The sequence below is a fragment of the Triturus cristatus genome, chromosome 10, assembly GCF_964204655.1.
Source record: "Triturus cristatus chromosome 10, aTriCri1.1, whole genome shotgun sequence".
NCBI lineage: Eukaryota > Metazoa > Chordata > Amphibia > Caudata > Salamandridae > Triturus > Triturus cristatus.
The window spans coordinates 677,967,276-677,989,627 of NC_140593.1; the positions used below are offsets into that span (position 1 = coordinate 677,967,276).

General features: G+C 49.2%; 1 protein-coding gene across 3 annotated transcripts in view; it reads right to left on the reverse strand.

Moving 5' to 3' along the window:
* Positions 1-22,352, reverse strand: part of TELO2 (telomere maintenance 2) — an 831,249-nt gene that overhangs the window by 68,631 nt on the left and 740,266 nt on the right. For all 3 annotated transcript variants that reach the window (XM_085628173.1, XM_085628170.1, XM_085628172.1), the window contains one exon: positions 19,755-19,854. In XM_085628173.1, coding sequence (XP_085484299.1) covers positions 19,755-19,854 — 100 coding nt within the window. The remainder of the gene's footprint in view (positions 1-19,754; positions 19,855-22,352) is intronic.

The window sequence follows — 22,352 nt, forward strand, 5'->3', positions numbered from 1 at the left end:
GTGGCTAGAACGAATATGCATGGTATGGTAGCGCACTGCTATTACAGACAACACATGTTCAGTTGAAACGAGCATTACATTTGCGCAGACATACAATATTACTACTAAAACTATACAGTGCACGAAAGGAAATGTATAGAAATTGCATCAACAAGTGTAATGATTTGTTCTGATCATATTAAAGTATTTGTTTCCAACACACTTCAGAAATACCCAAAAAATGTGCTTCATTTGTGTTCTTAATTATAATATATTCTGAAATACTTCCTCAGATCTTTTAAATGCTATTGTGTGCTAAAAAAAATCTCTTTCCAACCCCAGTCTCCAGCAAGATAGTCACACAAATCCACTTACTTTGACGTCAGAGAATGAAAATTAAACAAGCTCCCTCGGAAGACATTTGACCTTGGTCTTTGAATGCACAGCAAATGTGACAAGATAAAAACAAGATTAAATGGCCTGTTTACAGAAAGGAAGTTTGTGAAAGAATACAGTAAACACGCTTTAGGCAACGGGAGGGACAAACTGAACCTGGAGAGCCTAAAGCAAATAAAGCTAGCAAATAGAAAGCCAGAAAATGTGAGTTATAAACCACAAAGTCAATGGTAATCAATGGGTAGAATGCATTCCTAGTTCAACTTTCTGAAATTCCCCAAGATGACTTTCGCATAGCCAGATAGCTGCGCTGTCTGGTAAGCTGTGAGCTAAAAAAAAAAAAGAAACGAAAGAGCTATGACGTGGCCAGCAACGGCCGCGTCATAGCACTTTTTTAGGTCTCAGCTCTAGATGGCATGCATGCGATGTCTTGAATCGAGACATGCTGTATATACATCGTGGGGTAACAGCCCACCTACAGGCTTCTCATTTGCTGGCACCATCGTCGCGCCATATTTAGTTCTCCCCATTTGTAAAGGGTATACATATGTCATGCCTCATACGTCATGCCTCTTCCGGTTTTTAGCCCTACCCGAGAGTACCACCCAACTTCTTTTAAACATATGTAGTGGGCACTGTTTCAGGACTACTTTTTTTATCTGGAAATAGGGGACCGGTCCCACCACACGTTAGGCGTGCTGGACGATGGTAATGCAGCATTACACGGCATGCTCAACAAGGATCCGATTCTTCCCAGTTGAAGGCAATAGAACATTGTTAAGAATTACGGTACAAGACTGATACAGTCATGTTGAACCATGCACGGCATATTACCAAGTAATTGGCATGCAAGATGCTGTCCTTTTGCGGGGGGAACACTTTCGGCCGGTTTATAAATTAAAAGATTTCATTACGAAATCTCTACATCGGCCTGTAAACAATGCATATGACCATGTGTAATGTATTGGGTGCTCTGGTAAAGTGCTCCGAGATCTTCGGGTCTAGTTCGCTCTACATTCTCTGCAATTTTGTAGTAGTTTAAAAGGGGAAGTTTCATGATGCTATTTATGTTTTATTTGTTAAAGAAAGAGCCTCACGTATTCTAGCAATTTCTGCGGCTCAACAATGTGTCAGGCCACCGGGTGATATTTATTAAGGACTATCCTGTACCAGTGGAGTATATGTTTTGGCAATATCTGATGGTCCATCCCCGTTACCCATCCACGTTAATTACATTAATTTTATCAACTCTTGTGTGCACCGGCCAGGGCCGTTTCTAGGTGTTTTGCCTCCCTAGGCAAGAATTGAAAAATGCCGCCCCCCTCCCTTACTACCATCACTCTCTCCCCCCTCTCATCCAGGCTAACTGTCCTCTGCGGGTTCTCACTCTCTATACCCTTTCATTCTTTCTCTTCCAACATCTCTCTGAAATGGCCCATAAGCATGCCGTGTCGGTGCGTTCTTAAAATCTACAGAAACATCACAGTCTTCAGGAATGCAATATAGAGTAAAACGTGTGGAATGTAAACAGGCGCTGCGTCGGTCTCATGGTCTAGTAGAGGTCACGTACGCCTCACATTAGCAGTTTGCTGCGACGTCTTGCACACTAATACCGGTACACATCATATGACTAAAGTGTACTGTCTGCAGCATCCGTGTAGCTCTATCACGCGAATTGGAAGCTAATGGGACCTCTGGAATGTGGTCGGACACACTGCGAGACTGGAGGAATGTGGCTGTGCACTCACTGCAGACACCAGGATGTGTGTTAGCTTGGAGTCAAAGGCTGCAACATCAGTGAGGGGCACCAGAAGACACGTGGAGGGAAGTACCGTCTGGTAGAAGGGCGGGGTGCGCAGGGGTGTTCCACGAGACAAACTACACTGCATGATGTATCTGCATAGCCTGCGCTGGACCCACAATTCCACCCACTCGCAGCCCAAACCGGGTGTGACTACATAGTGCAAGAGGTGGGGCCTCTAATGAGACAATGTACTCACTCTTTTCAGGTCTCTGAAGCCTCAAGCCCCAGGGAGTTGTGGTCACATACCCAATCAATCGTTACTTTGGGCCGCTCTATCTGTACAACCTCCAGCCTTCCGCCAGGGCTCATCTCTTGTTGTCGCTGAGAACCTGCGCCATTAATTTGTTAATTTAACGAGCATTTGCTCTGCTCCGATGTCCCGGGGAGTCCCACGAGACCCGTGTCTTGGTTTCATTTTGTCTGCGGCACCTGTGCCTAGGGAATGCAAAAGAAGGGCTTCATGACACCGCCCCCCCCCTCAAAGCCCACGGGATGTGCAAGCTCGAGCAGTTTACATAAAACAATACCCACGTCAAGGGCAAATTGTGAAGAATTGTATTTTGGCATAAACCCTCAGAGATTGAGGAAGAGAGCCACGGATTATAAAACAGGGAGGCAGGGACACAATGTGAACGAACCAGACAGCACAGTGCTTAATTTGTGAACATTTAAAATCCAGGACCCCTCGACAGGAGCCCACTGCAACTTGCACCACCCATTGCCCCTGCAAGCACTCCAAATGGTAGTAGCAACCAGGCGCGCAACACCCATTGGGCTCACCGGGCTTCAGCCCCCCCCCCCGTCGTGTGTGACAGCCCGGCCGAGACAGCCTCGCGGGCTGGCGTCCGTCTAATTGCAGCCGCACCAGAGTACTTCACGGGTCTTTAAAAGACCATTATCTCGTTAATGAGGCTTTTGTTGTGTCTTCACCCCTTCTTACAGCCATTCTGCCTATGGCTGGAAGACTTAGCCCTCCCCGAAATCTTTTTCAGCCCCCCCCGAAATTTGGCTCTAGTTGCCTGCCTGGTAGCAACACAACCACTAAGTAATACTATAAGTGTGACAATCCGGGCTATTCCGGGCCCCCAAAGCTGCAAGAATAGCACGGGCGAAAGATATCAGTCTTTTGTAATGTATATTTAATTAGTAAACAACTGTTATTGTGCTTATCGCTAAAGCACAATACCAGTGCCACTATATAATTGCGTGCAATAAATGCCGGTGTTGACAATTAAATGTCAGTTCCCGCACCGGAAACCACCGGTTCATATTAAGCACTGACACTGGGACAGAATAAAAACTCGGAGTCGGTCGGGCTCAGGAGCCCTTGTGTCATATATAGATCACAAATTAGAATTTGGACAGGACAGTTCATCACGTCTCTTATTAGCGTACCCCAAAAGGATCGCGATTGGCTTGAATAACAGGAACACACCGGGTATTGAAGCGCCGAGAGGCAATTCATTTTCTTGACCGCACTACGTAAATGCCCAGGTTGATAAATACTGATGGCAGCGTTTAATAGCATTTAAAAACAAATAGCAAACAGGTGCGTCAATTATATTCCGATATCCAATTCCATCTGAATGCATTTTACAGTTAGTTGCACGAGGTGTTCAGACAGCGCCTGAAAGCAGGAACTCAGTGCGTCATAAATCACCTAAATAAAGCGCTTACTGCCCAGCTCAGCTTAGCCAAAAACAATACAGGAACATTAAACAATGCCTCCAATTCAGGAATTGAAGCCTTTTATGGAATACCCGTGGAGCTGCAAGGCTGGCACTACCACCCAGAAGCAGCCGCGTCCTCCCATCACTCTTCACCGGGCGATGTCCGCCGGCTCTGCAGTGCTGCTATTCCAGAAATGCCCATTTATCAATAGTGACGCCAAAGTTGGCACTTGGGGCATTGCTATATGGGCTACAGCCAGCACTACCAACCCCTCTGTAGCGCCTGGAGTGAAACAAGAAGGAAAACAAGTGAGCCGTGCCAACATGTCGGTGGTATTCTACCAAACCTCCCAACTGCAGCCTCTCTTCACCTGTTAGTGTTACATCTAGCAATGTATTCCTTTTCCGTGTCCCCATAACTATGCCCACCTATGAGGCTGCTCTAAAGTGCCACCTCTGCTACTTGCATTACAATGCTACTGCATCACCAGTGCTCCGCCCTGGGTAAAACCTACCTGACCATGCTGCCACCTGCCTCCAGCTCCCGAGCAGGAACAACAATCAGCGAAGTTCTCCTGCCAGACAAAATGTCTCCCGCGGAGTGCACGTGGTCGGGCCCAGCGCAGAGACACCCCTGCCGCCCGCAGTGAATACATGCATGGAGGTACCTCGCACATCCGGCTGCTGGGAGTGTCTGGCTTGCATATACTGGTGGGCTTGCATGGGCCCTTCTCCGTGGCCAGGGACTCAGAGAACTCACTTGGTGGGCAGAGACCCGTCGTGATGTGGCAGTCATGGGAAGGGGACAGCAGGGTGCCTACGCCAGGCACTTCCCTGCTGGGGAGTTACGAATATTCAAAACAGACTGTGCCCCACATGGAGCAGAAAACAGCCAAGGAGGGGCCAGGTGACATCAGGCCCGGCTGTAGTCGTCAGCGAGTGATTCAGCCACCGGCGGGAATTTTGCAAATTGCAGCGGGCTATTAGCGGCGCACACACGGCCCCGCCTGTGGCGCCGAACGTGACCTCACGTCACGTCGAATGAATTGTATAAGACGCTAACCAATGCTCTTTTGAGGTTGAAGGCCCTTGATTCCATGAATAAAGGGGATTCCCAAACTTATGTTTTTTGCCGCCCTCCCCCTTTTGCCGCCCTAGGCGGCCGCCTAGTCTTGCCTAATGGTAGAAACGGCCCTGGCACCGGCGCGAACGCCGAACAATTACAGGATTACAATGTACGTCGCAACCGGAGAAAACTGCTTCGCTTTGCCGTGCACAGTGCACTTGGACTGCTTATCTGACACAGTATAATTGCGCCCGAACAATGGTTTGGCTTTGCCCAATGAGACAGGTAATTACTGGGTATTCTGATACCGATTTAACCACTAGTTTTGCTACATAACAAAGTCCCCTTTTCAAGCACACATCGAACTGTTGGTCTTGTGCTATAACCATTCACTATTGGTGTTTGGCTCCTTTATGTATTTTACTTCTTTTATGCGCTGATACTTGCATAATGGATTAAGAATTGAGTTCCGGGGGAGGAGCCAAGATGGCGACCGGGACGGCAGCGTAGGCTCCCGGCTCCGTGAACCTCCGCATCCCGCACAGATATCCTGTATGAGATCCTTCGCCTGCGCTATATGCCCGTGTTGGTGAATGAGAGCGGCAACCGATCGTGTGACTCTGAAGTTTCTGGCGGCGGTATCGCCGGAGAAATGTCCGTTTGAAGATTGCGGCCTGTGCAACCCTGGAACCGGGACCTCGAGTGGATAACATGGCCGGGCGGCAGTTAAACAACAGCAGCCTTTGGTGACTGGGTGGAGTCGGACTAACCGAAGCGGTGCGAATATCGGCCTACATTTCGCCGTGACCGTTCCTACCACTAAGCGTAGCGGAACGAGTGCAGGCCCGAGGTGGCTAATCCAAGATTCCCCGGTGATTGCCTCAGCCTTCGCCGGTGAGCTGCCCGGCCGCCGCCCGTAACTCGCCTTGATTCTTGCGGCCTGCTCCCGGATTTTCGCGGGCGCAGGTCCGTGGTGGGGATGACTGTTGCCTGTGACCACATACCGGATATATTTTTTGCCTGCCCCCGAAACCCTGATTCCAGTGACATGGAACCTGCGGCGCTTGTCCCTGAGTCCTGGTCCCAATCTGGGTTGGACTTACCCGGCGGCCATCTTGACAGGACGAAGTCTACCATCCTGTACACTGGGTCGCAGCACGATTGGAAGTGTGCGACTATGAGGAGCGTAGCGGAGCGAGCGCCGAGAGCTGTGCTGGGGTATGGTGATCTTCTCGAGGCTCTCGGTGCCCTTCATTCCGCCTTGGTTCACGGCGCCTGGGTATTGGGGAGTAAGCTTGATGGGGTGGCATCAGCATCGGAACAGTTGCTGCCTGCCTGTCCCCAGGTACACGGGGACTTCCTACACTGCACACAGGAGGACAGTGTCGTGGCCGGCCCTGTGGATAGTGACCAGCTGGAAACTCCGGACAGTATATTAACGTGTGATCGGCAGGCTGTGGGTCTGGTCTGTTCCGGAGGTCTTGGACCTGAGTGGGGGGTGGTGGCCTTGTCCCGTGCGCGGCCTCCGGCGACCCAGGCAATATTCAAGCAACGGTCGCCTGTTCTGGCTGATCTCGCCTTCTTGGACCTTGTGTGCAGTGCAGATCCTGGGGCAGCACTGGGAAAGACGACTCTCCATACTGCTGACTGTGTTGGTATTCAGAGACTTCCACCCTGCCTGTGTGTGTCGCTTCCTGCTCTTTTTTGGACGCTCCTCTTCTTCGTAACATTGGACATGGTACTGGGTCGATGGGTATGCATGGGTAGATTCGCAAAGAGTGGCCAAGGATAAGGTTGATCCTTCAGAGGTGGTCATCTAATAGGCGGGCGGGCTCAGGGGTTGCGTGCTCTCACGGCATAACTGGTAGTGTAATAGGCGCATAATGCTCCCCATTCTTCTTTGACATGGTCGATTCTGTGTTGCTTATTGTTTGCTTTGGGGGAAAACATACTGTGCGGGAGGGAGAAGCCGGGGGCATGTTTTGAAGGCCCTCCTCCAGTTTATTAATATTCTCTCTACCCCCCCCGTCTGGTGGGGTTTCTTTTCTTACTCCTCTTTCTCTGTTTCTTCTATATTTCGGGTCTGGTTCCGGGGCTACAGGCACACTGCTGGGGGGGGGGGGGCCGTACTCATCTGCAGAGGTGCAGGGTGGGGGGTTGGGGGAGGGGATCCTTTAGTCTTTAACCCTTTTTTTCCATGGCCTCCTTTTTCTTCTCTTATTCTTCTTTGTCCTTCTTTTCTGGGATCAGCATGGTAAAACTCCTTCGTTGTTAATCGCTGCGTTTTCATGTGTGCCACAATTTCCGTGGTGTTTTCTGGGTTTTAGGGCAGGGGACTGCAGGCGCAAATGGCCGTGATATTCCTCCACATCCTGACTTTCCTGTTTCAGCGCCATTGACTAGATAAATTGCTTTATTGTTGACGTTTATTATTCTGCCTGCCATTTCTTGCTGCTGGGAAACTGTTTGGCACCTGATCCTTCCATCCTCCCTTATTATAAAATGAAAACCTTTTGTATCCTGGTCACCTACTTGGGCTGTTCAGTGGCCGACAGTTTAATAGCATGGAGATTCCGCTCCCCGAGGTGCTGCCTGTGATAAATATTGATTTCTGTTACTCTGACTGCTTAGCGGCCGGCCCCGGGGGTTGTAGGCCCATACTTGTTATTGGTTGAAATGTCAATAAAGGTTTTTCAAAAAAAAAAAAAAAAAAAAAAAAAAAGAATTGAGTTCCGGTGGGTTCGTAAAGGCCTTGCTATGCAGCCCAAGGAGCAACTCACTGGTCAAATCTCTGAGGTTGACGTATAAGCGTGCCATTGCAAATAGGAAGGAAGAATTACTAAGTGAGCACTGTGATGTGCTTGCTAATGCTGCCAGTCTAAAAAATGGGAATAAATTCTGGACTGCTGTTAAGGATTTAAGAACAATGGGGCAGCCATTAACATCTATAAGCTGCAACATAACGAGTGCAACCTGGGAAAGTCACTTCTCCTTAATCTACTCAGCGCCTGATTCAGAACTTGACCCTTTTAACGATAGGCTATCATCTGGGGTCCCAATATCGATAACAAAGGTCGAGGAGCCCATAAGCCAGAGCGTGGGCAATATAGCCCCTAGTCCTGGTGGACCGCCCATTGACCTCATCAAACACAAACCAGATTTCTGGGCTCCACTGTTGCTAAATGTTCTTAACAATCTAACCAACGCACCATTGCCAAAAACCTGGACCACTAGCATTATTGTCCCAATTTTTAAAAAGGGTGACAGCTCGCAACCTAGCTGCTATAGGCCGATCTCTTTGATAGATAACACCCTTAAAATTTTAGGCAGTGTTTTATATAACAAAAATTTTATTTGGACAGAGGATAATCACATTTTAGAACAATGTCAACTAGGTTTTAGGAGTAAAATTAGTACAAATGAGCAGTGTCTAAACCTCAATTTGATTATTGGGAAGTATACCACCGCACAGCACTCGCCACTTTATCTAGCTTTTATGGACCTGACCTCAGCTTTCAACTTTGTTAAAAGGTCTCGCTTGTGGTCCATTCTCCTAGCTTATGGCTTGGATTAAGCTTTTGATCACTTTTTGGCCTATCTTCACACGGACCTGAAAGCTTGGGACAGGATCGGTGGCGGGGGCGAGGTGTCTAATGATATCAGTGTTGGTAGAAGGGTTAGGCAAGGGTGTGTCCTAGCCCCTCTCCTTTTTTTTATTGACATAAATAACTTGCACAAATCACTGATCACACTCACCAATGACGTCCCCAAATTTAAAGGTAACATTTTCCTGGTACTTTTATACGCAGATGATGCAGTTTTAATTGGTCGCACACCAAATGAACTACGCACTTTAGTCCAAGGTTTTTACGGATTTTATGACTGATATAGACCTATGCACTAATTTCAGAAAATCATTTATTATGTCTTGCGGGCCAAGGAAACATCCCTAAAATTTGATTTCCGTGGGAAACCCAAAATTAACCTGCACTGCCACTTTTCCCTACCTGGGGATGGTCTTCGCTGTGAATAGCACCTGGTCTGAACACATGGTGCATTGTAAAAACAAGTTCTCGAAAGCCTCTAACTCAATCCTCAGTCTTCCCCGTCCTAAAAGATCAAGGACAAAAGTCAAAGTGCATACCAGTAGCCACCTATGGTGCAGAGGTTTGGGGTATTGCTAAAAGTCTTAGCGTCCAATTAGAGGAAAATAGATTTTGCCGAAAACTCTTGGGTGCCCCAATCTCCACTCCTCAGTACATATGCCACAGCGAACTAAAACTAGGGTAAATTGAAGATTTTATAAGGGCACGCCCTGCTTTGTTCTGGCTAGCCACAATGAAAAACCCTGAAGCATCTCTCATAAGGAACATAATAGATGATTGTATTCGCTGCGAGAAAGGGATGGACATTCCATGGCTTGCTGGGGTCATCAAGAGTTTGGAAATTGTCAATTTTAGAGGATTTTTTTCTAAACCCAAAGACAGTTGCGACAGTTGATAAAAAAGCCCGAAGGTCAGCACTGTATGCACTTTACAGCACGGAAAGATTAGAGAGGGAATCAAAGAAACAAACTGCTGCTAAATGTATATCCATCGAGCAAACCGAACACTGTTTACCTAGATATATTGTATTACCAATGTCGCATTGGGAGAGAGGTCTTCTCTTTCGCCTAAGACCTGGGACTATAAGACATTTGCTCTGCTTTCCCCTTGGGTATAATGCAAAACTTGACTCCCTGCCATGTCCATGTGATGGACACAGTGGACAAACACTTTTACATTTCTTAATTTTCTGTAAATACTATATGAAATATGCACAATGGCTGCTAATCCCTTTAAAAAAAAAACTGTCACCTATTAAGTTAACCGACGCCTTTAACCGCATACTCAAATTGGAAAATGATGAATTGATCCTGCGTGTCGGTACTTTCCTGTGAATGGCCATAGGGGCCCGTAAATCTATGTGTGACCCATGAAGCATATTTGCACTTTCCTATTATAATATGTATTCTGATCACGTCATCGTAATTGTTTTTATCATGTAGTTCATCTGTTTACTGCTGGTCATTTTATGAACGGACATGTTATTTCATTGTTCTTGCTGAGATTTTATTTCTTGTATATGTTTTACTTTTATGGATACGTTGTTATCCGAATAAAGTCTTTTAGATTGGATTGGATTGGCAATTGGACTGCTTTTCTGGCACGGTTTAATCGCGCGGGAACAATGGTTTGGCTTTACCCAATGAGACATGTAATCACTGGGTATTCTGATACCGATTTAACCACTAGTTTTGCTACATAACAAAGTCCTCTTTTCTAACACACATCGAACTGTTGGTCTTGTGCTATAACCATTCACTATTGGGGTTCGGCTCCTTTATGTATTTGACTTCTTTCATGCGTTGACACTTGCCAAATGGTTTAAGAGTGAAGTTCCGGAGGGTTTCACCTCTGGTATTACCATGTGACTCATACAGAACTCCCTCTGCTGCCACCCAGGGTGATACTGTGCAACGAGCTCTGGAGGGCTTGGAGTCCTTGTCGGAGTTCAGCCTGCTGGAGGAAAACGTTTTTATGGGAGACCTCAAGAACCGCAAAAACTCCCGGATCTATCAGTCCCTAATTACCGATTGCGCCCCCACGCTACAGAAACTCAGGGGGGATTGGGAGGGTGATGTAGGTCCGTTGGAAGAGGAGGATTGGACTGAGGACCTAGCTGCTCCGCGGGGGGCGGCCATAGCAATACGACTTCGCCTCGTCCAGTTTAAGTATTTATATAGGGTTTATTTTACACGAGTGTGCCTGTGGAGGGCGGGGCTGATTGCCTTTCCTATGTGTCTTCGATGCAATCGGGTGGAGGGCACACTTAACCACACTGTCTGGCATTGTCTCTCCCTAGATCGTTTCTGGAGGGGGCTTTTACCTGTCTCTCAGAAGCACAGGCTCTGCTACAGGTTATGGAGGGATTTGGAGGCAACATCTATAAGCGACACCTAATGCAATTGGGCTTTACCCTAGCGAGAAGGGATATAGCTAGGGTGCGGAAGGCGCAGAGGGCCCCTTCCGTAGCTGCATGGAAGAATGGCCTAGACTTTTGTATGGGTCTGGAGAAACCCATCTTCGTTGCTAGGGGGTGCTCGCACAAACACTTCAAAATTTGGAAATGGTGGGCGGATTATCGTGGACTGTTGTTGAAACCGGTATCGGAGGCAGAGTATCACCCTCTGAGGTGACTCATATTTTCATACTGGGTGCTGTGCGGGGGGGTGTCCGGATGGGTGGACCCCCTGCTCTATCCAAATGATTTGGTAAGGATATGAGGGCATTGTGCGATCAGGGGGTGGGAGGGTTGAGGGGGGGGGGGGGCAGTTGAAGTTTATTTGTATTGTTACTTTCTCTTCTATGCTTTCAATTGAAAATGTCAAAGTCAATTTTCTGTGATTTGATTGTGCAGATGTCGCTGGGGTACAGAGCCCTGCAATATATGTGTACCTTGACAGATACAATCTGTTTAAAAAAAAAATCATGATTTAAGTAAACTAAACTATGTTTATTCCTCGGAACACATTCTAAAAAACATGCTGAATTCTTCTGCCTTTTGGGATTGCATCTATTGAGTAAACTAAACCACTGATAGTTCTTGCAGCCCCTTCCTAACCCATTCAATATAAATATATATATATAAGTCTTTTCTGATTTCAGAATCTATGAGTCTAGAAGGATCTACATATACATATACATCATTAATATATTTTGTTGTTCTTGTTTCTTCTTTTCTGCCTTCCATTCCCTCTTGTAAGTAACTTGTTTTCCACTATTATGTAAAGCGCTCTTATTCCCATCCCATGGGTTTAATATAGTGCGAAAACAAGTACAAATAAACTGTTAGAAAGCACTTTGAGCCGATTAAGTTGTACAACAACATCAAAATATATATTTTCAATAGTACAAAACAGGCATTTCATAGATCTATTGGGGTTTTGGTACTGTGTTTGAAAAGTAGATAGCATTTGTGCTATGGTATTTACTCAAACATAGTAGAATGAGCTGCCATAATTAAAAAAGATCTAGGTAAGACATTAGCCTTCTCTTTTTCAGACTTATAAAATATTAAAAATAAACACCCTAGCTTCAATTTGCCTCAAACAATGTCAATCCTATGGCAACCCACGAGGTTCTGCTCTTGTAGGGCAGAGCTTGTGGGTATCCTGGAGTAGAGGAGGGGAGAATGGTAGCAAATCAGAAAGGTGACATTTCTATTGAAACCTGATAATATTAAATACTAGGATTCCTAAATGAGGAGGACACGGATAACCAACTCTCAAAGCCTTGCCTACTAAAGGGAGGGACATCTCCATGATGCTAATGGCTGCAGGACAGGTAGGCCTCTCAGGAGGTCAACACATTTTTTTACTCCTCCCTACCACTGGACTTGGACTTGTTGGTCAATAATAGCAAATCATCAATCAATCAATCAAGGACATTTATAGAGCGCACTACTTACCTGTTGGGTCTCAAGGCGCTTAGGGGGGGGGGGGGGGGGGTGCCGTTACTGCTCGAACAGCCAGGTCTTGAGCTTCTTCCTGAAGGAGAGGTGGTCTTGGGTCAGGCGCAGGTCGGCCGGGAGGGAGTTCCAGGTCTTGGCGGCCAGGTAGGAGAAGGACCTTCCTCCTGTTGTCGCTCTACGGATGCGTGGGACGGTGGCGAGGGCGCGGCTGGCTGAACGGAGGTGGCGTTTGGGAGCGTAGAAGTTGATTCGGTTGTTGAGGTAGCTCGGGCCTTGGTCGTGTAGGGCTTTGTGTGCGTGGGTGAGGAGACGGAAGGTGATTCTTTTGTTGACGGGGAGCCAATGCAGGTCTCTCAGGTGTCCGGAGATGTGGCTGTTTCGTGGGATGTTGAGGATGAGTCTGGCTGAGGCGTTCTGGATCCGCTGGAGTCTCTTCTGGAGCTTGGCGGTGGTTCCGGCGTAGAGGGCGTTGCCGTAGTCCAGTCGGCTGGTGACGAGGGCCTGGGTGACGGTCTTCCTGGTCTCCGTGGGGATCCACCAGAAGATCTTCCGTAGCATGCGCAGGATGTTGGAGCACGCCGAGGAGACGGCGTTGACTTGTCTGGTCATGGAGAGGGAGGAGTCCAGGATGAAGCCCAGGTTGCGTGCGTGGTTTGTCGGTTTGGGTGCGGTGCCCAGGGCGGGGGGCCACTAGGAGTCGTCCCAGGCGGTGGGTGTGGAGCCCAGGATGAGGACCTCCGTCTTGTCTGAGTTCAGTTTCAGGCGGCTGGTCGTCATCCACTCGGCTACCTCCTTCATCCCTTCGTGCAGGTTGGCTCTGGCGGCGGCGGGGTCGTTGGTCAGGGAGAGGATCAGCTGGGTGTCGTCGGCGTAGGAGATTATGTTGAGGTTGTGTTGGTGTGCGATGGCCGCGAGGGGGCTCATGTAGACGTTGAAGAGGGTAGGGCTCAGCGAGGATCCTTGAGGGACGCCGCAGATGACTTCGGTGGCCTCTGACTTGTACGGTGGCAGGCGGACTCTCTGTGTTCTTCCGTCGAGGAAGGAGACGATCCATTCCAGTGCCTTCTCCTGGATTCCGACGTTGCTGAGGCGTTGCACTAGGGTGCGGTGGCAGACAGTGTCGAAGGCCGCGGAGAGGTCTAGGAGGATGAGGGCCGCTGTTTCTCCGTTGTCCATCAGGGCTCGGATGTCGTCGGTGGCGGCGATGAGGGCGGTCTCGGTGCTGTGGTTGGCTCGGAAGCCAGACTGCGAGGGGTCGAGGGATCCGTTCGTCTCGAGGAAGGCAGCCAGCTGTTTGTTGACGGTCTTCTCGATGACTTTGGCTGGAAACGGGAGTAGCGAGATGGGGCGGTAGTTCTTGAGTTTGGTGGGGTCTGCTGTAGGTTTCTTGAGTAGAGCGCTGAGACGCCGCAGATGACTTCGGTGGCCTCTGACTTGTACGGTGGCAGGCGGACTCTCTGTGTTCTTCCGTCGAGGAAGGAGACGATCCATTCCAGTGCCTTCTCCTGGACTCCGACGTTGCTGAGGCGTTGCACTAGGATGCGGTGGCAGACAGTGTCGAAGGCCGCGGAGAGGTCTAGGAGGATGAGGGCCGCTGTTTCTCCGTTGTCCATCAGGGCTCGGATGTCGTCGGTGGCGGCGATGAGGGCGGTCTCGGTGCTGTGGTTGGCTCGGAAGCCGGACTGCGAGGGGTCGAGGGATCCGTTCGTCTCGAGGAAGGCGGCCAGCTGTTTGTTGACGGTCTTCTCGATGACTTTGTCTGGAAACGGGAGTAGCGAGATGGGGCGGTAGTTCTTGAGTTCGGTGGGGTCTGCTGTAGGTTTCTTGAGTAGAGCGCTGAGTTCGGCGTGCTTCCAGCTCTCGGGGAAGGTGGCGGTGTCGAAGGAGGTGTTGATAATGTCCCGCAGGTGGGGTGCGATGACAGCGTCGGCCTTGTTGAAGACGTGGTGAGGGCAGGGGTCAGTCGGAGATCCGGAGTGGACGGAGTTCATCATGCGGACGGTGTCTTTGGTGCTGATCGGAGTCCAGGCGCGGAGGGTGGTGGTGGGGGGCGTTGGTGCGGTCGTGACGTGCGTCGGATGGGTGCTGAAGCTGTTGTGTATGTCCGCGATCTTGTTGTGGAAGTAGGAGGCGAGGGAGTTGCAGAGGTCTTGCGAAGGGGTGATGTCGTTGTTTCCGGCGTTGGGGTTGGAGAGCTCTTTCACGATGTTGAAGAGTTCCTTGCAGTTGTGTGCGTTGTTGTCCAGCCGGTCCTTGAATGCAGTTTTCTTGGCGGCGCGGATCAGTTGGTGGTGCTTCCGGGTGGCGAGTTTGAGGGCGGTCATGTTGTCTGGTGTAGGTTCCTTTCTCCAGACTTTCTCAAGGGCTCGGCAGTTCTTCTTGGAGCTCTTGAGTTCGTCGGTGAACCATGGGGCTTTCTTGCTGCCGGGTCTGCTGGGCGGGGTCCTCAGAGGGGCGAGTTCGTCCGCGCAGTTGCTGATCCACTTCGTGAGGTTGTCGGCGGCCTGGCTGGGGTTCGCTGAGCTGGCAGGAGGGTGCTGGCTCAGGGAAGCGGCGAGCTGGTCGGCTGTGATCTTGTTCCAGTTTCTTCTAGCAGCCTGTTGCTGGTGGTGGTGGATCGTCGTTCTTCTGAAGGTGAAGTGGACGCAGCTGTGGTCCGTCCAGTGGAGTTCTGTGGCGTGGCTGAAGGCGATGTCTTTGCTGGATGAGAAGACGGCGTCGAGTGTGTGTCCGGCGAGGTGGGTGGGGGTGTTCACCAGTTGCTTGAGTCCAAGGTTGGCGAGGTTGTCGAGCAGGGTGCTGGTGTTGTGGTCGTTGTTGTTCTCCAGGTGGAAGTTGAGGTCCCCCAGGAGGATGTAGTCAGCGGAGGGGAGGGCATGCGGGCTGACGAAGTCGGCGATGTCCTCGCTGAATTGAGTGCGTGGTCCCGGGGGTCGGTAGATCAGGGTGCCTCTGAGGGTGGTCTTCGGGTCGGTGTGGATCTGGAAGTGCAGGTGTTCGGCGGTTGTGAGGGTGTTGTCGGTGCTAGTCGTGATTCGGATGGTGTTCTTGTGGATGATGGCGATGCCTCCTCCCATCTGGTTGGCGGTGCGGTCCCTCCGGGTGATCTTGTAGCCCTCTGGGATGGCGATGTCGATGTCGGGCGCTGAAGAGGCGTTCATCCAGGTCTCCGTGATGAAGGCAACGTCAGGGGATGTGGCGTCTAGGAGGTTCCAGAGTTCGATGGCGTGTCTGTGGACGGAGCGGGTGTTGAGCAGGATGCACTTGAGGTGGTTGCTGCTGGTGTTCGGCTTGGCAGGTGCTGGTGCCGGGCAGGTCCGGATGCAGGTGAACTTGCAGGCGTGGCAGCTGAAGGGTCCGTGGGTGTGCTTCGGAGTAGCTCGGTAGCATCCCTGGGTCCCGCCGGTGTTGAGTGCGATGAGTGTTGCGGCGTCGTAGGACTGTCGGGTCGTCTTCCGTCGGTGGGGTCCAGGGGTCCTGGCACTGGGCGCGGTCCAGGCGCGGACGGGCGTAGACGGGCTTGCCTTTGGCGCGCCTTTGGCGCACAATCGGCGCGCCTGCTGCGCGTGACCGCTGCGCGTTCGCACGGTCGCCATATATGGCGAAGTGCGCGGGGGGGCGGAGCAGCTGGGAGGCGGGAGCGGGGAGGGTACAGAAGGCAAAAAGGGGCGGGGTTAGCGGCGGTGGCGGGAAGCGGGGAGGGAGGACGAACGGCAGCAAATAAACCGGCAAAACAGGAAGGAAATTACAATGACTAGAAAACAGGCAATACAAAAAGACAAAAACAATTTAAACACAGCAAAAACAACAGGGGCAGGACAGGCGAGCACGGACCACGCCGCTCGGGGGCAGGGGGCGTGGTCACGCGGCGGCAGCGAGGCAGTCAGGCAGGGAAGGCACACGCAGCAGCTGGTGGCCGTGCAGCGCGGGGGTGTCCTAGAACTAGGTCACACTCACCTGCGTCGCACGGTCGCCATATATGGCCAAGTGCGCGGGGGGGCGGAGCAGCTGGGAGGCGGGAGCGGGGAGGGTACAGAAGGTAAAAAGGGGCGTGGTTAGCGGCGGTGGCGGGAAGCGGGGAGGGAGGACGAACGGCAGCAAATAAACCGGCAAAACAGGAAGGAAATTACAATAACTAGAAAACAGGCAATACAAAAAGACAAAAACAATTTAAACACAGCAAAAACAACAGGGGCAGGACAGGCGAGCACGGACCACGCCGCTCGGGGGCAGGGGGCGTGGTCACGCGGCGGCAGCGAGGCAGTCAGGCAGGGAAGGCACACGCAGCAGCTGGTGGCCGTGCGGCGCGGGGGTGTCCTAGAACTAGGTCACACTCACCTGCGTCGCACGGTCGCCATATATGGCCAAGTGCGCGGGGGGCGGAGCAGCTGGGAGGCGGGAGCGGGGAGGGTACAGAAGGCAAAAAGGGACGGGGTTAGCGGCGGTGGCGGGAAGCGGGGAGGGAGGACGAACGGCAGCAAATAAACCGGCAAAACGGGAAGGAAATTACAATAACTAGAAAACAGGCAATACAAAAAGACAAAAACAATTTAAACACAGCAAAAACAACAGGGGCAGGACAGGCGAGCACGGACCACGCCGCTCGGGGGCAGGGGGCGTGGTCACGCGGCGGCAGCGAGGCAGTCAGGCAGGGAAGGCACACGCAGCAGCTGGTGGCCGTGCGGCGCGGGGGTGTCCTAGAACTAGGTCATTTATCATGCAGGTGGGCCAGCCTCCAGCTAAGCCCAGCAGTTTTTTGGTGGGGACTACGCCGGTCCCGAAGACAGATGTCTTTTCATACCTAGGGGTGGTGTTTGATGCAGCTCTGAATTAGTGCCCCTTGACAAGTCTATTGCGGCCGTTCTTAACTTTGCCTCCAGACTAGGAAGTACACCGATCGGGGCACATTTGCCGATTTACAAACCTAAATGTATATCGAAGGTCACCTATGGGAGTGAGATTTGGGATTATATCGAGCACGCCCCAATGCAATCTGTTGAAAACACTTTTCTGAGACGGATTCTCTGCTTACCCCAGTGTATATTTTATAGCCCACGAAGAACTTGGGATGGCTTTTCTCTCAGATGTGCTGGCCTATCGTCCACTGTCACTATGGATTAAAACCTGGATGAAGAAGGGAGCCAATCTAAGTAAAGAAATCCTGGTGGATTGTCTTTCCCTTGACTATTATAATCGTATTTGCTGTTTAAAGTATATCAGAGAAAGTCTTTCCAGCATGGGAAGGGCTGATCTATTTGTGAATCCAAAGGGAATATGTAGACGGGATATTTTACTGGGTAAAGGAGACCTTCTTCAAAATGGGCACATGGGCCAGGGAAGAAGAGGAGTTGAGTAAGCTCAGTTTTGGTAGTTATTCCCTGTTGAAGACGGTGCCATTCACCGAGCCCTATCTCTTATGGTTCAAAAGTGCCCATGACCGCTTTATACTGACTCAAATTCACCTGGACCTCTTTCATTATCTCTTAGCCCATCCCTGTGGTGCACATAGAGGCCTGTGGCTGTAACAGAAAGTCTCCACGGGATATGATTCACTTTTTAATGTTTTGTAGTTTTAATGAGGTTCCAAGAAAGTCTTTTATTATTCCTGTTCTTAAGAAAGCTGGCTTAAGGCAGGTTAGACTGGCTTTTATCTTTTTACAACTGCTTTCAATTACTTGATGGAGTCTTTTTTAAAGGGGTTTGTTTGACTTGTATGGTTTTCTTGTAAAAAACTAATAAAGTTGATGATGATGACGACTCCCTACCAAGTGTGGATTTCTTATGAGCAGAACGTAGGAACATCCTCTGTGTCACCTGGGATTGGCCTATGTTCCTGTTCTTTTAGGCTCTTCAAGCCTAGATATGGCATCAGTATTGAAAGTCAAGGACTTTGAAGGTCAAGGAACGTGCTTTTAAAATCAGAATGAGACCACTGGATACAGAGACATCAAAAATGAGATTGAAATGCCTGGGGCACGATTCTAGGTCCATGGGAAAACAAGAAAACCATATTTTCCATAATTTCCCATGTTTTCTGTGCCAATACATAAGTGAACCATCACAGTGAACTTTATGTGAAGTCTGCTCCAAAAGAAGGACCTCAGGGCACAGGAATAGGCCAGAGACAATAAGCAACACTTTCTGGTGTATTGCCTTAGTGAGCCTCATAAGTGCGGTGTTCATTGAGTCTCTAGGCAAATCAAATCCCACTGGTACACAGTCTTACATATATTTAGATTGGGATTTATATGTAAACCTCTGATATGTGAGCTGGGCAGCAGAGATACGCCAAGCCATATCCAGTGTTTCAGGATAAAGTCTATTGTCACCCCTTACATTTCACTGGAGGCATCTCTCATTAGCTGGATATATGCACAGGGCTGGAAAATACAATATGAATGCCAAATTTCTAAGCAGCTAGCGAGGTCTTTGTGCGGTTCAAAATGGAACAAAATCCAGTCCTCAAAGTAAGACCTTTGTGGCCCAGATAAGGTCATACAGCTGCAAGGCTTAGGTGGCCCTAATGAAAAATAACCAGTACCAAGATTAAGAAATCCTGCCACAGTCTTCAGCAGTGGCTTATTCCTTCTAGCGCCTCCTAATCAGTAAATAAAAAGAGCCAGAAGGATGAGGCATGCAGAACATAAAAATGTGCAGCAAGATGCAGAAAGGAAAAATTGCAGGGTCACTCAGTTTACCTTCACAAGAACTGGAAATGGAAAAACTCCAGACATAATATGAAATATATATTTTGGATACTAAGACCTTGATTATGAGTGGAAGTTATTTATCGCACAAATAAATGACAGTATCCTGTAGAATGTTCTTTACTGGATGAGATAAACAACACCAATAATAAGTTGCCCCTTGAAAATGGGGCCACATTATCCAGATTTTGATACTTACTGCACAAATTCTGCATGTCCTAGCATTACCTGGAGATTTTTCACCCAGAAAATGTTACAATGTTTCACTACTGAAATGTACAGTGGTTAAATTTTGACTGTCAGATGTTACAGGCAAACTCATAATTCTGACACCCAGCTAAATGTTGATTTACACAGGAGCCAGAACTTTACAAGGCACTCGTAATCAAGGCTGAAGATTTTCAATGGTCCAGGGCCCAGGTCACTTTGTGTTTAAATAAACGCATAGTTTCTGTCTTCTGGAAAATTATTCTGATGTTATGGCACCCCAGAGGATATTTTTGACTTTTCGGTTAGATCCTCGGTAGTTAGAAAAATATAATGAACCTTGTGTCTTTTATCAACAGAGGCTATATTTACGACCCGCTCATCAGCACCTAAAATCAGCTTCTATTTCCTACCGCAGTATGAAGGGCGAAGTACATCAGGATTCCTAAGGTATGGACCAGTCTCCCCAACACCAGACTATCTTCTCCAAGGAGGTCGAAAGTCACGAGAGGTCTAGAATGGATACAAGACAAGATTTAAATATTAGACAGAACATCTGCAGGCTTCAAAAACTACATGTTTTATTGAGGTTTTCAGAATGAAATGCAAAAGAGTGCTCTTCAATCAACAAACGAACAGAGACTGCCAAAACCAAATTACCCCCATCCTCAGTGATCCTCTCAACACCCTGAGCAGAGATCTGTATCTATCTCACCACATTGGAAACTGGACTTTTGTTGCAGTACAACCTCCCACACACATCTTTTGCCTGGTATCTGGTACAACTTTGGCTGAACCAGGGCTCCAGCACCAATGTTCTTTCCCTAAACTGCACCTTTTGTTCAACAATTGGCACCACTTTAGATCCCATTTAAGTCCCTTGTAAATGGTACCCCTGGTACCTAAGGCATTGCAACTAAGGGCTGCAGCACGAATTATGCCACCCTAAGGGCCCCCTCACCAAGCTCATACATCTGCCATCGCAGCCCAAGTGTCCTGGTGCAGAGAAACCCGAAGAGTCCACATGGCACACATTCCTGTGTGCCATGCCTGCGAAACATTGCATGTAGTAAAGGTAATACACCCCTACAACAGGGCTCACAGCCCTAAGGTAGGGTGCACTATACCTCATGTGTGGGCATATCTGCATGAGCATCCCTGTGATATCTAAGCAAAACCATAGATATTACAAGTGTACACGGAAGCCATAACAAGTACATGGGCTGGGCACTCGTCATTACTAGTTCCCCTGCTACATGATGGCTTTCACTGTACTCCAAGGTGTTTGGTACCAAACATCTTGTCTCCATAAATCCTCAAGGATGCCAGTAATGGATTTATTAGGATTTATTAGACAATGCAACCAGAGAGCCCTTAGAGGGGTCCCTGAAAACGGACCGACTACTAGTGTGTTGACTGATTGGTCTCGACCATCCAGCCACCACGGACAGGTTCCTGACCTCCTGAGGTGCAAGCCTTCGCTTTCAGGGGGCAAGAACAAAGCCTGCTCTGGAAGATAGTGTTCACACTTCCTCCAAGCAGGATGGGCATCCCAGGGTGGGAAGCTTCAAAGGTCCTCTGCCTTTATTATGAGACCCCAGGCATCTCCAGGCAGTGGAGACGCCCGTCCTGCTCCATGACGCAGACGACCAGGAGAAGGTATCATGCTCTGGAAGGTCAGATTTGTCTCCCCACCGAGCGTGACGACACCAGGACCTGCTGGAGCCGTGAAGCACCAAGGCCCGGGATACCAGACGCCCTGCACCAAACACTAACAGCGAGTCAAGTCCGGATGCTTACTACACCAGGACCAAGCAGCCATTGACGGATGTCAGTATCACTAAGACCCACTTTAAGATTGGCCCAGCTGCTTTGAGTTTGCCCCTGCCAGCTGTCTGTCCCTGAACGCGAGATGCATCTTTGCATCTTTGCAAAACAGGCCCAGATGCCCTTACCAGTCTGCACCCGAGCCGTACGGCCTGGGTCCCGACGAATTAAATGTGGCCCCTTGCTCGAAGACACCTTGTGACCTAAGCCCCGTGGGGGAGCCCTCGGACTTACCCGCAAGTCCCTGTGTGCAGCCTGTTTTCAGGTGCACCACCCTTCTCTGTAGCGCTAGCTACCAGCCTCACCAGCACCCTGCTCCCGAAGAACTACTGGTAGTACTTTGGACCTTGGCCCACTACAACTCCGAAATCTGAAGATGAACCTCGGAAACGGACTGTACTTACCTTTATGCATTATTGACCTTTCCTTCCATAAGATTGCATTGTGCGTAAAGGCGCACAACTTTAAAAGTTTGATTTTCTTGTACAAATTTCTATAGAAGAAAGTACTTACCTTCAAACAAAGTTCTTGGTTTTAAAACATACATAGAAAGAAAGTTATCTTTCTAATTTGGTCTCGGATTTATTCTTTTAGTGTGTGTCTCATTTATAGCCTCTGTGAATACAACAAATGCTTAGCACTACCCTCTAAAAAAGCCTTAATTGCTCGCCCACACTACCACAAAAGAGATTGTTAGTATTATATACTTAAGCCTCTGTAAGCCAATTGGGGATGCAATGGACTCTCTGCACAGTGTACTTCTTTTTAGTACACTATATAGAGAGCCAGCTTCCTACACCCTGTTTGGTGAAACAATTTTTAGAGCTAAATATCTAGGATGTGGAAACTCTCTCAGTTTATCAACAATTCAACATGGGACCCCCAACAGCATCACAATCGTGCCCCCTGTTCTCTTTGAGCATCGCTATCTTTTCAGTTTGCAAGAAAATATCCAGATCCTATGCAACCATGTCTCTGTCATTTGTCTTGCTGCTTACTGTGCTTGTGCTATTTACTTTCCCTTTTTTAAAAGAAGAAGAAAAAGGCTAGGAACTGGGTTGCCCAAAAGGACATCAGAGTGATGTGGGAGGGCAACACCATATACACTGTATATCACAGTCTGTCCACCAGATAGGGGCACCACCAAAAGATGAAAACTCCATACTCCTGCTAGCAAAGTTGGC